At 38.4% G+C, this 18,317-nt stretch overlaps 1 protein-coding gene across 1 annotated transcript in view; it reads right to left on the bottom strand.

The window, feature by feature from the left end:
* Window positions 1–18,317, bottom strand: part of LOC124607412 (DIS3-like exonuclease 2) — a 198,625-nt gene that overhangs the window by 125,172 nt on the left and 55,136 nt on the right. The window contains exons 6-10 of the mRNA XM_047139737.1: window positions 14,282–14,317; window positions 7,854–8,086; window positions 1,403–1,573; window positions 1,127–1,319; window positions 194–367 (exon numbers count right to left, since the gene is read on the bottom strand). Coding sequence (XP_046995693.1) covers window positions 194–367; window positions 1,127–1,319; window positions 1,403–1,573; window positions 7,854–8,086; window positions 14,282–14,317 — 807 coding nt within the window. The remainder of the gene's footprint in view (window positions 1–193; window positions 368–1,126; window positions 1,320–1,402; window positions 1,574–7,853; window positions 8,087–14,281; window positions 14,318–18,317) is intronic.

The raw sequence follows: 18,317 nt of genomic DNA, 5'->3' as shown, positions 1-18,317 counted from the left end.
CCAACAGTCAGCGAAATATTCTAACCAATAACTACAAGAAGCCAAAGTCTCTCCACACCCGCTACACAATACCAGAAACCAAACATTTCTGTAAATACATATCTTCTAGTGTGAAACATTGTTTACCCCCATCATCTCATGAAATCTGGTAATTATCTCTTAAAGTAAAAGCTAATTAGCAACTGTCACATACCTGAACATGTTCATAAGCAAGTTGTGAGCAGGAATTTATGACAGAACGTGTTAAACGCTGAGACAGTATTTCAGCATTTGGAGTCATTTCCCATATTACAGAGTATGTCAATTTATCTTCACCAGGTAATAGAGAGCATAGCATGCACAGTTCTTTTGGGAGCATGTGATGAACCTGAAATACATTTTTTCACATAATACGAAAACTGTAGAGAATTTGAAATAAAAGTTCAGTTAAACACAATACCAGTTTATATTTAAAGTTTAGCCTGTACCGTCTGATTTAAAGACCACCTGACTTCACAAACAAAGAAACAGGTCTTCACTACTTCTTGAGAAATACGTGTCAGATTCAGATAGAGGATCTGAATGTTTTCCTGTTGACGCAACAGTGATGCAAGTGACAAAAAAGAGCTTATTAGTTTTTATGTGTTAATGGAGAAGCTATGCTCATGGAAAAGACACAAATGGCACTGGTCTGTTCTTTGTAAGTATGGTGTTAACACAAAGTTTGTATGAAATTTACAACCTTATATTACAAAAAAATTAGGGACTCTGTCATGGTAACTGAAGGACTGATAACACAGTTTTGACCTTGTATCAATTACTTTTACACAAAATTTCTTAAACAAAATTTAATTAAACAAAACCAATTAATTCATCAGCTCTGTTAATCTTTCCACAAAAAATTACTATGTCCATCTATTCTGCTAAAGTACTGTTTTCTTCACTAATCTGTAGTCTTCTGTGCCTCATGTCTTCCTGCTTAGCAACAGTGACAACCACCCTGTCCAATAGTTCACTGGTCACACCATCAATTTGTCTGTGGTAAATGTTTCTCACATAGTACCAACATTATGAGCATAAACAAGCATAAATGAAATGTAATGTCATTCTCTAGTTTGATTAAAACTGCTTGTTTGGTGTTACTTACCGCATCAACAAGATATACACTGGTAGCTTTCTTTGAAACAATGTCATCCAAAGGAGTCTCTGCTGTTAAGAAGTGTGTAACATCTGAAATATGAACTCCTATTTCAAAATTTCCATTTTCCAGTAATTTACACGAGACAGCATCATCCAGATCTTTCGCAGTCTTTGGATCAATAGTGAAAATGCACTCCTTCCTGGAATGAGAAAAGTCAAATTTCAAGGCTTTCAAACACTTGATCTAAGTGAAGTACTTTAAAGATATTTGTAACAAATCTACCTCAAATCAACTCGTTTTTGTATTTCCTCTTCGCTGATATGGTACGGTGCTTGAGGGAAATAACCTTTCATATCATCTGAATATGGAGTAACATCAAGTCCGTGCTCCAACAGAATACCTGTGGTCTCAGCTTCCTTATTACCAACTTCCCCTACCAGTTGAATAATTTCTCTAGAAAGAAAAAGTACAAGCATTTAATATCTAGCCAATGAAGTTTCAGAACATATGCTGTAAGTAATATTTTTTGGGTGAAAATGATAGATTTAACTACAAATATGTATATTAAAATGCCTACTTCTGAGAATCACACATCATCATTATTCTCTCTACATATAAAGTTCCAAGTTACAAAATACATGCAGCCATAAAGAATTTCCTACTTGGTACACATTTAACATCAAACCCACAAGCAAAAACAAATGTATGCAGGTGAAAAATTGGATCTACAAGAGCCCGGCCAACTAAAGAAAACTTGCTTCTTGGGTCAGTTTCAGTTATGGAAGCTGTCAAATCATTAACGCGGTGGAACTAGGTCACAATAAAGTGTGCACACAGTGAATCATTCAAAAACTGTCTGAAGAACAGAAGTTGAAAAATCTGCAGATTAGCAAAAGACCCATCTTTACACTTCCCAAATTTTTATTCTTACAGTATAAATCATATTTTTCAATATTTAATCATCCAGTTTTTCCCCCCAAATGGCAATAAAAAGTCTAGTCTACATGCTGTGGGCTTCCACATTTTCAATATCCAGCACAATACAAAGGGAACAATTCTCATCTTTTATACCTTTGTTTACATTACTTGCACTTCAAATTATTTAAGGAAACAGTTTTGTTTATTTTTCATAATACTTCAAGTGGCTGTATTGGGGTTTATTGGGTTTAATTATTAAATTTTATAAAAACTTGTTGGCGCTCCCTTTCACACGTACAACTCACAAAATCTTCAGTAAGAAAAACTTACCTCACGTAGGAATGAACTCTTATCAACTCCTAGCCTTGGCAATCAAAACATTTTATCAACTCATAAATAGTTGGAACTAACAATGATGCCATAGTGACACACTGTTATTGACAACCTTTTAACACTATGTTTGAGAACATCTTGAAACAAAATTCACAGCAAGATGACCACATTATAACAACATCAAAAAACATTTCTGTTCACAGATATGTAAGGTATTACATGTGTTTAACATACATACATATCCATGTACCACTGAAGTTACACAGTGTGTATAAAAATATCATACAGAATGAGAAACATTGTGCACAAGGCAGTACATAAGAGATTAAATAAGATGAAGTCTACCTATCAGCTGTCAGTAAATAGTATGCTGTGTGTGTCTTTCATACAGTTTAGAATTAATTTACTCTACTTTGCATTTATGACCAAGGACAGCAATTTGCCATGCTGATATATTGATGTATTTTCTTACATCCCTTGCCCTACAAATTTATACAGAATAGAAATCCCTGTTCTAGAAGTATAAAGAGGATTTTCTACTATTCAGATATTTGTTATTTCTACCTTCATATAGGGTGTTTATTTTTTTCCGACTGATTATTTATAAATATTTTGTGCTACTTAGACATTTAATTGGCAGAATCCCTAACTTTGACCTTTCTTTACCATACAACCAAGTTGTATTTGGAATAATAACCACACTGCAAGAGTAACCTCATGGCAGGTTGAACATTAATAACTTGTAACCCAAGTCTAAAAAAAAAGTGTGTTTCCTCTATGAAAGTAAGCCAACCTATTTACAACAAATACGAACAGCTTTTACACTAATGAACATACAGTAACATTCCATCTGCACTACATATGGAGGGTGAAATCATAATGAAAAATTACAGGATACACAACCTAATACAATAAAAAGCAATGACACACTAATGAACACACATTCAGAATTGAATTATTCTCATATTAGAGGACACTTTACTCACATCACATAACACCCTGTACAATACATACCAATGTATGACACTTTGTAGTTCCTTGCCCAAGATTACCACCATTCTCTATGACAAGAATGACATTGGTAGCTGGTAGCTTTTATTTGTTCCACATCATTTCCATAGTTGCTGTAAACCTCACAAATGATACATATCCACACCTTCTGAAAGACACTCTGCCTCCCAAGAGAAAAAAAGTGCCTTTGCAAGTACACAGCTACTTGAGCTACTTGAGTGTGCCCCAGCCCATTTCCAACCTCTGTCAAAGAACCTCCACTGGAATGTGCAGTTTTTGGTGCAGAAGAACATGAATAAAATCACGCATTTCACAGCATACATACACAATACTTGATCTGATCATTATCCTCTCCTCCATCAGTTTGTCCCCCCTGCCCAAAACTCACCATCCAAGCCTCTGTTAAATGACATAAGTAAAAAAATAATAATTACATAAAACATTATATCAAATTTCCTGTTTTTACAACTTCAGTTAAAAGAGTTGTATTTACTGAAAAGAGTCAAAAAGAGTCAAAAAGAGCAAGCTTCAATGTATATAAATATAAAAAACAAATCTTAGCTTAAAATAGTAAAGTTGCCATCAATTTGAACATTGGTTTGAACACCACAGTGCTTTACTAGAGATTGACTTGATGAAGATATACCATTGTCTTCCTCCAACCTGTGAGTTGACATACCCAGCCAGTTCTATGGGGACCTACAGTTTACCATGGATTCTGAACCATGGTGCACCTTGGCATTTTTCATGTCAACAAACACTGCCAGAGGTGAAAGAAGTCATAACTCATAGGTGACAGGCAAACATTCTAGGGCTGACTGGGGACTGAATGTGTGAATTTTAGATCCATAGTTTAGCACTTTACCACTGAGTCATCCCGCATCATATCAGGATGTTTGAGGCCCCCCTCCAGTATTCAGTGGCAAGTAGCTGTCGAGGTGGAAAGGAAGAAACAGTTGACAGATAATTGTCACCCCCTACGGGACACCAACAAAAGCCCGGGTGGCTTCACTGAAGAAAGAGCTTCCTTTGTATGTCAGAGCCCATCAATGTCACCATTGAAGAGAGGAGACTTCGGCTATGGAAGGAGGCAACACCAAACCCTGCCCTGGAGCTTAAGGAAAAACTTCCGACTGGAAGTAATAAATCCTTCACAACCTGGAAGGCTCTCAACAGGTTGAGGACTAGGGTCTCAAATAGCAAGTACAACCTTCCCTGTTGGGACTACTTCAATGGGGAACCACTATGTGACTGTGGGATGTCCAAACGGACAGCCTACTGATGTGCCAAACCTCAGCACAAGCTGTACCCTAGTAGATTTACCGCTAGCTAATGATAAAGCCCACCAGTGTAGCTGATTATTGGGCAAAACATTTAAATTTTATTACAGATGACTTACGTTAGATTTTAATGTATGGTGTTCTGGACACGGAAAATAAAAACCATTGAGCTAAAGACCTTTGTCTAAAAATTATAAATGATTTATAATAAAGCGTAAAAGGAAATTCTGTAAAACTGTAAAATGCAGAAGGGGGGCCAATAACAGGACAATCAATGTGACTTGAACACAGGACAACAAGTACACGCAAGGGAGATGTTAATGCATTATTGACAGATCAAGTTGGTTATTGGTATCAACACACAGTATCACATGTCAATAACATGGAATAGTCATCAGAAATGAAACTAAACATGTGTTTCCATTTCTTCTTTGCAGCCCCAGACTTGTGAGGTTTTATAATACACTCATGCTCATAAATTAAGGATAATTGCAGAATGTGATGCCGCACAACATGGCACTACACAAAACTGGCACTAGTAGCATATGTACATATGGAACACACACGGCACTGATCTGTAAGTCCATGGTATTGGTGATAAGTTGAGAATACTGTCCCAAAACACATGTGCTACAAAACGCCACTGTCTCCTGCGCATGTACCCTGACATCAATATGGGATATGATCACCATGCACACATACACAGGCCACACAATGGGTTGGCATACTCTGGATCTCGTGGTGGGGCAGCTGCTGGGCTATAGCGTACCATTCTTGCACCAGTGTCTGTCGGATCTCCTGAAGTGTCCTAGGGGTTTGAAGACACACAGCGATACATCAACCGAGAGCATCCCAGACATGCTCAATGGGGTTTAGGTCTGGAGAACAGGCAGGCCCCTCCATTTGCCTGATATTTTCTGTTTCAAGGTACTCCTCCACGATGGCAGCTCGATGGGGCTGTGCGTTATCATCCATCAGGAGGAAGGTGGGACCCACTGCACCCCTGAAAAGGCGGGCATACTAGTGGAAAATGATGTCCCGATACACCTGACCTGTTGCAGCTCTTCTGTCAAAGACATGCAGGGGTGTACATGCACCAATCATAATCCCACCCCACACCATCAAACTACGACCTCCATACAGGTCCCTTTCAAGGACATTAAGGGGTTTGCATCTGGTTCCTGGTTCACACTAGACGAAAACCCGGCGAGGATCACTGCTCAGACTATACATGGACTCATCCGTGAACATAACCTGGCACCACTGTTCCAATGACCATGTGCTGCGTTCTTGACACCAGGCTTTACAGGCTCTCCTGGGGCCAGGGGTCAGTGGAATGCACCTTGCAGGTCTCCGAGCGAATAAACCATGTCTGCTCAGTCGTCTGTAGACTGCATGTCTGGAGACAACTGCTCCAGTGGCTGCGGTAAGGTCCCGAGCAAGGCTACCTGCAGTACTCCATGGCCGTCTGCGGACACCGGTGGTGAGATATTGATCTTCTTGTGATGATGTACACTGTGGACGTCCCATACTGTAATGCTTGGACAAGTTTCCTGTCTGCTGGAATCGTTGCCATAATCTTGAGATCACACTTTGTGGCACACGGAGGGCCCATGCAACAACCTGCTGTGTTTGACCAGCCTCCAGTCGCCCTAGTATTCTATCCCTCATAACGTCATCAATGTGTGTTCTTTGAGCCATTTTTAACACACAGTCACCATCGACATGTCTGAAAACATTTGCACACTTACTCGCTGCACTGTACTCTGACATGAACCAACACACCTGTGTGTATGTGGACTGCTGCCGGCACCACCGTACGAAGACCGCAGGTCAAATGCACCACATGGTCATACCCCGAGGTGATTTAAACCTGCAAACCTCCCAGCAGAGCATTGTTTCACCATGTATCAGCATTATCCTTAATTTATGAACATGAGTGTACTTCCCAGGCAAATGTCTCTTCCCTGCACACTCACTCTTCTGCCCCTTTCCTGTTTATCCCAACCACAGCTAACTGTTCTGAAACACAGACTTAATGTTTGTTAGCAAATGTTTCTCCATCCAACATTGAAGTTATAGTTACATTATTAAAATAACTTTCCATAAAATAGTATCGGACTATGGCTATAAGTTTTTGGGTTTGAAGTCAAGTTGTTTCCACATGATATTTCAACATCTTTCGTAGATGTATTCACCAGGTGTTAAATGCAGACTTTTTTTGTTGTTGTTTGCACTCAACCAAACTGTGAATTATTCATGGCGTGCATCACCAAAGTAACTGTTTCCTGGTGCCATTAAACTAACAATAAAACACTCAACAAAAATTCAGATCCAACAGAAAGGCTATGTTAAAATGCAAAACAGTCTAAGTAAGGACAATGGGGTAAAAAAAAACTTCACTACAATGCCTCTTAATATGATTTGCCTATGTGTGTGTGTGTGTGTGTGTGTGTGTGTGAGAGAGAGAGAGAGAGAGAGAGAGAGAGAGAGAGAGAGAGCGAGCACTTTGAGATGTTTTCTGAAATGATTTCAGTACAATGAGTACCACATCACATACCTTACCTGAGCTAAATCCTCCACCCCTATTAATAAAATTATCCATCTCTCTAATCCTGATTGCCTCCTTTATTACACTATCCCAGAAATTGATCATCTCCATTAGAATGATGCATTTTATGCTGATTTACTTGGCTGCACGAGTCAGGTGAAATACTTGTATTATTTACATATTTGTTAAAGAGTTCTTGAAGGCTGTCCAACACATGACATACCGCATTCATACAATATGCAATATACACCTGGTTTTTGGAGCCTAAGGCACTCCTTCGTATATGTTCTGGTACAGCACTTCTGTTGTTTTAAATTTCTGTTGACTGCCTAATTTTTTTAAAACACCAACAAACAACTGCTGGAGCAGTGCACAGTGTGTCGCACTCACAGTTTGGCCAGAATACAAACAACATAGAATGAAATCTGTGCTTGACACCTCATTAATACAACAAGGAAAGCTGTAAAAATATTCTGTAAAGAGAAAAAGAAAATTCAACCGCAAATCGAAAAACTTGTAAACTGTCAAATTCAATGAGAAAACAAAGGATCACAAAAACAGATAATATTATTCATATGACTGTTACTACACTAAGAAACAAAAACAATAAAGTACAGGACAAATAACAATTTTTGCTTACCCAAGAGCATAATTTACGTTGCTCCACTCTACCATTTTTGCTAGAATTATAACATTTTTGAATTTTTCAGGATCTATCAAGAACTCAAGAGGGCATTCATACAGAGGAATCTTCATACGAGGAATTCGAGCATCACGTGGGCTAAAGAGAGCAAAATGAGAGTTCTCATCACTCATTTTTTTCAGCGTACCTACAGCAACTTTCAAATGATTGCGTACAGAGATGAAGACAACCTACAAAAGCAAAGTTCATAAGTTTAGGGCAGAAAATACATTTCTAGCTTACTAGGGAGTACCCAAAAGAAACTGAACTTTTAGCTTATTTATTCACATTTTAAGTACACACCTTTAATCTCCTTGAAAGTACTCTCTACTTGCACTAACATATTTGTCTGATCTTTTATTCCATTTTTCAAAAGACTGATTAAATTTCCCAACAACATCAGCAAAATACTTTCCTATCATGTCTCTTTTCACTCTAGGAAAACGAAAAAAGTCGCATGGGGTAATGTTGTGCAATTTGGGGGGGCGGGAAGGGGGGGGGGCAAGGGGGGAAGGGGGAGGGGGGAGGAAGAGAGGGTCCTACCATTTTTGGTCAAGAATTCAAGAACTGTCAGACAGACAGGGCTGTATGAACAGATTATTGTCATGATGAAAAAACAGTCACCCCACTGCCACAAATCAGGGCACTTCCAGTGTACAGAACAATCTCTGAATGGATGATCCTTCTCACATCGAAAAAACAAATCAGCACTGTTTAAATGTCTGATTTTACCTGATGAGATTTCTTAGCCCGAGGCAAACTCGACTCTTCCACTGTCTTGATTGTTGGTTTGATTCAGGATTGTAAGCACAACACTGAGCTTCATCACATGTGATAATTTTTGAAAAAAAGTCTGGATCATTTCAGGACTCTTCTTTCAAAGCCCAGAATGCTTCCATAGAAACTTTTTTTGTTCTGCAGTCAGCAGTCATGACACAAATTTGGCAGCCACCCTTTTCATTCCCAAATCTTCTGTCAGAATTCGCTGTACTGAACTCGAACTTACTCCTGACAGCTTCACAATTACTTAAATGGTCTGTTGTTGATGTTCGTTTATGACTGCACAAATGTTTTCAACATTTTCATGTGTTTGGGATGTGGAAGGACAATCAGAACAAGGTCATTGCAAAAACAACAATCATACAGAACAGTTGTCACTATAAACTCTATCAAAATTAGTTCTGACCTCCTTGAGTGACAACACTCAGCTTATTGACTCTGGAATGTTTGTTCTATGCACTCCTAGTGACAAAACGCAGTACTACAAAAGCTCTACCCATGAAAAAATTAGTTTGGTTTCTTTTGGGTGTCCCCTCATATATCAAAAGTGAAATAACATTTTACAACTAACTACCAAGACACAGATATTATTTTGGACACTCGTTCCACTGACTTCAATACAAATGCATTCCGAAATACTTCTAGTTTGCTGTGTACTGTGAGGGCGAACGCACACCAATTAATAACCCACTAGTATAATTGCATAGGATTCCATGGCCAGTGTCAGTTGACATTGAGTTTTTCTGAATATCATACCACGTCATAATGTAAAAATCTATATTTGAGAAAATAACGTGTTTTCCATGGTTACAATAGCCTCCTCCTGGGTCTATTGGGTCATCAGTAGACTCAGAAGCGGGCCTATATAACTGTAGCGGACATGTTGGTTTTCTCACTACAGTTTTTACATTATGACACAGTACGATACTCAGAAAACTTTTATGTCAAACCACTATCAGTTCAACTCAGTATCTTAGTGATCAAACAGCACATGTTACATGAACCACATATGAAACTTCGTCCTGACAGATGTTCCAAGCTAGCAAATCTTTCAAGAGTTACTAACCAACCAAACACTCCTCTAACACAAACTGAAAGAAAACAATAAGAATCTGCATGGTATCCAGAAATTTGATAACATCAGAAAGGATTGGAGGAGTGTGGGAGTGAGAGCAAAAAATGAGTGTGTGTAAGGACAATAAAACGAAATATAACATAACTGGTCATAAGTTACAGCTGATAATTTATTTCAGTCACATTTGCGATTTAATACAGGCTATTACTAATTTCAGCTATTACTGGCCATTTTCGGATATTTTCAGGTTTGTTACAGAGCAACATGTCAGCTTTGTTACAACAGAATGTGTGAACTTTATCACTATGCATGGCTTCCTCAAAAATGAGACAGCATTTTACTGTTAATGCACACATTCAATCAAAACTGACTGAAATAAATAATCTGATACAAGCATAACACTGGGATGATGAAGATAGAGTACTTACTACAATCACAATTTACAGTCTAACAAACAAATAACAATTGTTGAAACTCATTGTACCAGAACCAAATGTTCATTTCCATGGAAGTGAAAGCGAGATGTAAATAACAGGATGGCATGGAATATAAAAATAAATGACAAAGAAGTCAAGTGGAACTATGTCATTGTTAGAGGGTTGATTTCTGCATAAGTGCGTACATCACACATTATATTTTAAGTGAATATTTTCTTTATAAATGCATATTTCACAAAATTTGTCTCATTATCACTGTGAGTATAAAAAAGAAGCATTTGCAACAAAGAAAAAAAAGGAGCGGCACAATACACTTGACATCATCTATTCACATTCTGAAAATGCTCAAAGCTTCTTAATTTTATGGCACCTTATGTGTTACTTAAAAAAATATAATCATTCTATGCTATTGAACCAAACAATTAAACCAGCATATCACAGAATTTGAACTCAATCGGCTTGGTCTGAAATGAAACTGTGATCATAGCAATGAGAGTGGGAAAGGAGAGCAGCAGGGTGCATTAGCAGAGGGCAACACACATGGAGGGTGAGGGGACATGAATCAGGAGGAGATGATAGACGGAAACTGTTGGTGGAGAGTCTGGGGACAGTAGGTTAGCGTAGGTTGAGGCAGGATAATTTCAGGAATGGAGAAAGTGTTGTAGGGTTAATTCCCATCTGAGTGGTTCAGAAAAGCTGGTGGTGGAATGGACAATCCAAATGGTACTGGTTGTGAAGCAGCCATTGAAATCAAGCATATTATGTTCAGTCGCATGTTGTGCCACAGGATGGTCTACTATGCACTTGGCCACAGTTTGGCAATAGCCATTCATCCTGGTGGACAGGTGGTTGGTACTCATACCAGTGTAAAAAGCTGTGTCATGATTGCAGCAGGGGTGGTATGTGACATGGCTGATTTCACAAGTGGCCCAGCCTCCGATGGTGTAGGACACGCCTGTGACATGACTGGAAAAGGAAGCACTTAGTGGGTGGACTGGGCAGGTCTTGCATCTGTCTTCCAATGGGATATGATCCCTGTGGCAGGACACTCCACCAGACAGTGCTCTTCTCTCCCCCTACCTACACCCTGCTATCCCAAACCCTTCCCTGTCCAACTCCAGATTGCTGCTCAACGTGAGAGGTGAGAGTTGCATTCTGGTCTGAGCTGACAGAGATGGCAGTCATTTGAGAAGAGGTGTGAATGTCTTGTGCCGCGCCGTGCTGTGTCGTGTCAGCGCGCACGTGTGTGCGTGTGCATTTGCTTTTCATTGTGGCTGCCTGCAACTCAACATGTCATCTCATGGTGAGTAGCAATCTATCCTTTTCCTACTATTAAAGAGTAGTGAAAAATTAGGTTTCCTTCATCCTGAAGTGAATACTGCAGAAGGTAATGAAAGTGTTCATTAAAGTTCCTTTGAAACTAAAACTTACCAAAGAGATCTTTCAGTAAGTGCCACCGCACCTGACACTTAACCTGTGTAAACATGTGAACATTGTTTGAAGCTGTTTTGCACTCTGATTACTATTTGGAAAGAATTAAGAAAGTGCTTTTCTTTTACTTCAATTCAATAAGCAAGTGGCCAGGTGTTATATGAGTAGTATAAACATAATGTCATCCAAAGAGTAAGTTGTAAAATATATTGCAAATATATGAGACAGTTCAGTTTACAGCTGAGAGAAGTAACGAAAATTTCTTTGAGTTTGTTGATATGAGATATGACAAACTAGTCCTAATCCAAAGTGTGAAATTATCTTCAGAATAAACCGTGTTCATATCTGGTGCTTTTTGTATACAATGGAGCAGTTAATGAAACTACAGATACCTATAATTATATTTTTACAATTTTTTACAACAGTTTTGTTTGCTCTAAACCTTGAGCAATGGTACAGCATCCAGACAGTCTTATGAGATAGAGAGTAACAAGAATCTGGCATCATCAGTCAAATCACTGACTGGTTCAGGACCTCCTTTGGTGCTGACTCTGGAATGTACAATTCTGTAACCAAACAGCAGTGATGTGCTGATGTGGCATAGTCAGTTTTTGTTATAATAAGTACAGTGGAAGCAAGAAATGTGGAGCAACATTTAATTTACGTCATTCAGTTCTAGCGGGAGAATCAGAGAAACATTTGGAAAACTGTTTCCCAAGCAACGGTGCTGCAATGATGTTCTGCTCTCTAATTTCAACTATAGAGAATATTTTCACAAACTTGTAAAATAGAAGAAAAGGATTTACTACAAAGAATTTGGAAAATATTTAGTGGTATACCGAATCAGACCCCATCAACAACTCCTAGAACTCTGAAATTGGTACTGCTGATATGTATCAGAAATTGAAAAATAAAAAAATAGAAAATAGTTAAAACATTTTTAGGTCTGTAAGGAGGTCCTCTTTTACATCAAGCCATTCTTTTCGTGTGTGTGTGGTTCATATACCTCTAGTGCATATTTCCCACATCATAAACCACATTGCCAGAATTTTAGTGCATACCTGTATGCATATTTTTGTTACTTTTAGTCCTCATCAGTCCATCCTGTAAATATTCAGCTAAGACAGTCATGCAAAGCGATGTAACAAATTAAATTTGTAATAGAGTATACAAAGCCAGATGCATTGGGTGTTTGTATGCATTAATAGGCGTATTTAGTCTTCTACAGGATGGGGATGTCCACATGACACAGTGACACAAAACAATTCATCACTTGATTTTAGTGTTACATTTGATATTCTAGTCGATAATATTTTGGTAGACTCAGTTTAAACATTGGCTGTTCTCAAGAATTTCTATTGTAAACTTATTCAGTAGGAAACAACTGGATAAAACTGGAAATGGTTAAAACATCAATGCTAAACAACAGTAGTGGTTTCTTAAATGAAACTTACTTGTTCATGTAAACAATATTATGAAGGGTAATTTCAAGAAAAGTGAAGCTTTTGTTACTACTGTAACACTTCCTGTTCCTTTGTTTGGAGACAAATCAACACAGTCATTCACTGTATATTCTTCATATTCAGGTCTATCTGTTTTCCACTTTCATGTTAATACTTCAATGTAAATTGTTCAAATGTTATGCTCATAACTACGGAATGACTTTAAAAGTTTCTATGTGGTACATGTCAGAAGCACATTTTGCAGTAGAAACAGTTGGGAAATCTGAGGGGAGGAGAGAGGGGAGGGGGATGATGGGACAGAAGCATACGGCAGCATAACACTGTTGTACACCAAAAGGACCACATGCAGGCGACCAACTTTGTGTCCTCTTCCTACAGGGTCACTGGACATCAGTATGGAAAGACACTTCATTAGTTCATCCCTCTCCTAGGCATCAATAACAAAATTTCCATCAGTGTTGTTGCTTTCCTGATTGTCCTCCCGAGGCTATTGCTTCAATTATCTCGTCAAAATAAATCCCTGGCAGTACTGAGAATCAAACCCATGTCCTCCATGTGGTAACCCCTACTCACAGTTTAAAGAAATGTATAGTATGAGGGGACAGGAGTGTGCTCATAAAGCTAAAAAGAGAGATCGATTCCCAATGCAGACAATGTGTGTCCCCAAGCTGTGAGGACCGGGTGTGAGCTGTGCTTTGGTAGCTCAGTTGGTAGAGCACTTGCCCGCCCAGAGTGAAAATCTCATTCTGGAAATATGTGTCCTCTTTGCCCATATGCACTAATTGTCTTAGAACTCTAGTGGGGAAACTCTGAGATTCACAGAAACCATAAGCAGTACTGATGAGAACTGTTGTTCAAATACTTTGATATGCACAGTCCACGTCTGCACAATACCACTCATAACCTCCTTTTTATTATTATACAGAGCATCCAGGTCTACACATCTACTTATTTCTCCACCAGGAACTCAATATTGTTATGTAACGAATCAGTTTATTCTGGTTTGCATCATTTATTCGTCACTCACTGCCCTGTGTGGAGAGTGTAAATAGAAACCTCTCTCCCATGTAACGTTTATAAACTAAACTCTTCCTTCCCATCACAATTCATAATAATGAATATATTGATTATTGTACAGTCCCTGTCAAACACATACAATACCAAAAGTTTTTTACTATTTGTTTCTCACAGAATAATTACCTTTCCTGTTTTTTGATAGCAGCCATTTGACTGAAGCTGAAACATAGAAGGGAAAAAACTCAAACAATTGAAACTCCAGGTTGTAATATCAACAATATTATGAAAAGGACAGATTGCCACTCCCATAAAGATTACACATGGGATTGCAGACAGACACAAAGCCTTCTTCAGAAAGAAAGAAAAACACACACACACACACACACACACACACACACACACACACACACAAGCAAGCAAGCGTCAGCAATCTGGATTGCTGCTTCCACTCAGCCCGGTAGAGTTGCATTCTGGCACAACAGCCATGGATAGCAGCCATGTGTGTCATGTGTACTAGCTTGTATTCATGTGCCTCTGTGTTTTTCTTTCCCTTTCTGAAGAAGGCTTTGGCCAAATGCTCAATGTGTGACAGCCGTTTGGAGTGCCTGTCTGAGACTCAGTGTGTCATCTTTACAGTGTGTAGCAATCACGAAAAAAATTCATGCAGCTGAAGTTAAATATCAAACTGAAATCACAGACAATTTACATTTGGCAAGGGGTGCATATAACTTAAAGACTTATAAGTAATCACATAAAACTACTGTATGTTGCAACTGCACTCTCAAATAAGATTTTTTAGTATACCACCACAAACTTTCACAGTTAGATCAGACAGAAATGAATTTAAAAATAAAACTGACTGTGACATCAGCGACACTACAAAATTGAAATTATGTTAATAGCTATTACCCAATGAAACTGTTTTTCTTATGTATGTAGCATTATCATTCATTTATGCAACTGCATATGTACAAAATCCTCCTACTGCTAACATGCTCCTGTGATTAGACAATGTTTTCATTCAGTTCTATGACCGGTAAATGCATATCTCAATCATATGCACTGCCTGACAAAAACACGAAACATCCAGAAGCCTCAAACTGATGTCAATGTTAACTTCATACGCGTACACACCATCGACGGGTATGTAAATGATGAAGAAATGCAATTCTCTGTGACAGGTAGAATGGCCACCAGAGTGCATTAGTGCTGTCCATGTTTAGTGTTGTTACAATGCCCAATGGGGTATATAAGGGGTGTAAACAGCGTCAGATGTTGAGCGAGCACTGTGAAGGGCACACAGATGCCACATACTCCCGTGAGACAGTGGTATCAGAACCTGACAGTGTTTGAAAGGGGCTTCATTGTTGGTCAGCTGGTCAAATAGTGCAATATCCAGATTTGTGGGTCATTTGGATGGAAGTGTTAGTGGCCCATTGGACTACATGAAAATGTGAGGGAAGGCATACTCCTAATCAAGGTTCAGTTGAAACACATCTGACCAAAACATAGGAGGATTACTGTATTGTGCACCAAGCACATCACAACCTCTTCATATCCGTGCCTGGCATCCACGAACAATTAATGAACTGCCTGCGATCTTGTGTCATCCCACGTCATTGATCAGAGACTAGTAATGGCCAGACTAGGGAACTGCTGTCCCAAGGGTAGGTTGCTGTTAACACAAATGGCTGCATCTGGAGTGGTGGCACGATTGGAAAGCACCGACTCCTCGAACAGCATAGCACTGTGTTGTGTTCGGCAATGAATTGTGGTTCTGCACTGGCCCAGATGAATAGCTGATGTGCATGGCAGAGACCTGTGAAAAGTTACATTATTCTAATGTTTTGGAGAGGCATAGCAGTGTTACTCCTGGTGTCAAAGTGTGGGGAACCATTGCGTGTGACTTCAGACCGTGCCTGGTAGTGATTAAGGGAACAGCATAATGGTATGTCACAGTCATCTTGCACCCACATGTGTTACCTCTCACATGACAGGGTCACGATGCCATTTTTCGACAGAAAATGCTCGTCCACACAAGGCTTGTGTATTTATGAGCTGTGTGTGCGAAGTGAGGTACTTGATTGGTCAGCAAGATCCCAGCTCCATCCCCAATAGAGCTCATGTGGAAACAGTTCAGACATCAATTCCATCCAAGTGCCTGTATGCAGGATATGAAAAATCAGTTACAACAGTTGTGGGCAAGTTTGCCGCAGGAGCGGGTGCAGCAGCTTTATGACACCCTTCCCAACCCAATCAGTGCACGCGTCCAGGCCAGAAGGGGATGCAAGTCACACTGATACTTGGGTTCAGCTGCCAAGTTCTTTGTAAATTTGACTTGATATTGAAATTACTGAAATAACATCACATACCCTTTCAATCCATGAAGTTTCATTTCATTTCTTCCTTCCCTTTTTGATGCATCACCTCTTTTTTTTTTTTTTTTTTTTTTTTTTTTTTTACCAGGCAGTGATATATACATATGCAAACATCACAGTGAATTTTAGCAGGCAATCATTACACTCAAATTATGAAGCTGTTTAATGAAATTATATGAACGTCCTCATCTAGTTCAGTAAAATATATTTTGTTCTGGTGTATCACAATAAAAGCTTTTTTTAAAGAAGGAAAAAATTATGGTATTTCCCCCACACAATTTTTGCAGGTCCTCAAGCAAGCCTTCTCCTTTCAAACCGATACAATCATATTTGTAACACATGCTGTCACAAAATAATGAATAAGTTCTACAAACAGAATATTGTTATATATCATAGGTAAAATTTCCAAAGAATATTCATTACTGATGTGCACTATTTGAAAAAGCTCTAATTGTCTGAAAGTACTTTTTTGGACCACCTATTTTCATTATACTAAATCATACTAGCCATATTTTTTTTTGCCATTTTCGTATAACACTCATTATTTGCTTCATGTCTATAATCATAATTTGAATTATTCTTGACTGAATTTGTTTTATTCCTTTGGTAGTAACCTAAGCATAAGTTACTGAAAGAACATCATTTAAGAAACACCTCATAAGCCCAGTCACGACTTTCTAACAAAGTATGTATTATTATCCACATAAAGTGAGCAGAAAATTATGTTTGCTGTATTTGCTTCTTCACTGTTGCAGAGAATATCGTAAATTTTTGTTTCATCGCCAAGTGTGTATTATAAGGTTTTATGAAATGCCTTATTGAAAATCATAAAAAACGAAACTGTAATACATTTAAAATGACAAGTGAACTTTTTTGGGGGTGGGGTGGAGGTGAGGTGAGCTAATTGTTTGCCCTTCTGACACAAAGCTACATGCCCATAAGAAAATAGAAACACAACCATTACAACAAACTCAGCTATTTGAGAGATATTACATGATAGAAAACTGGACCAATATCATCTCTGGAACATTTTATGCCTTTTCAAGCAGATAATAACTTCACATACGTATCTCAGTTGTCGATACAGTGAAACCTCTATTTTATGTTTTCGTGCAGTCCAGAGTTCAATAACACAAAATTGAGGAAAATGCAGAAATGATGAAAATGTTAAATCCCCCAAAATACATGCAAAAAGATATGTAACTGGCATATATGACTAAAAATTGTAACCCTCTCCAGTACACTGTAAATATCTGTGCAAGTGAAGGAAATTAAATGTGCAATACAATATTTATACAGTAATTTGTGGTTATGAATTAGATCAGTTCTTAAAATATCACAGATGTGTAACAACAAGTGAAAACTTGTCAAAAAACTGTAATTGGTATCTGGGTTCAAAGTAATCGAGCTGTTTTCAGACATGCTACAACTACAAATTGTACATCAAAACATGCATTTTTGAGAGGTCTTTCCTTGTGTTCACCCAGGAAAAAAAATCAAAAATTTATGAACATGGCGAATTACACCAAAAATATCACAGCAGTCAAGTGGTTAAACCATAAGCATAAATGTGGACATCTGCTTAGTGACAGACTTTGTCACCATTGCTGTTATTGTTTAACGCATTCATATGCTCATCACCGACAAAGTGTTATTTTTGGTTCCATGAGAGAAACACAGACATGAAAAATTGAGTTTACTTACCCGACTGATGCAGACACTTATAAGAAGTCGGCTCAATGAATTTCTGCACACTGGGTAAAATACAAATTCAAAAGAAAGTTCAGGTGTTACAGATTCGCTTCATGAATTCTATCACTGCTGCCAATCTTTATGATCTA

Source organism: Schistocerca americana, chromosome 3 (genome assembly GCF_021461395.2).
Source record: "Schistocerca americana isolate TAMUIC-IGC-003095 chromosome 3, iqSchAmer2.1, whole genome shotgun sequence".
NCBI classification, from domain to species: domain Eukaryota; kingdom Metazoa; phylum Arthropoda; class Insecta; order Orthoptera; family Acrididae; genus Schistocerca; species Schistocerca americana.
The sequence above is the reverse complement of the archived record's forward strand: the minus strand, read 5'-3'. Positions and strand labels throughout refer to the sequence as shown.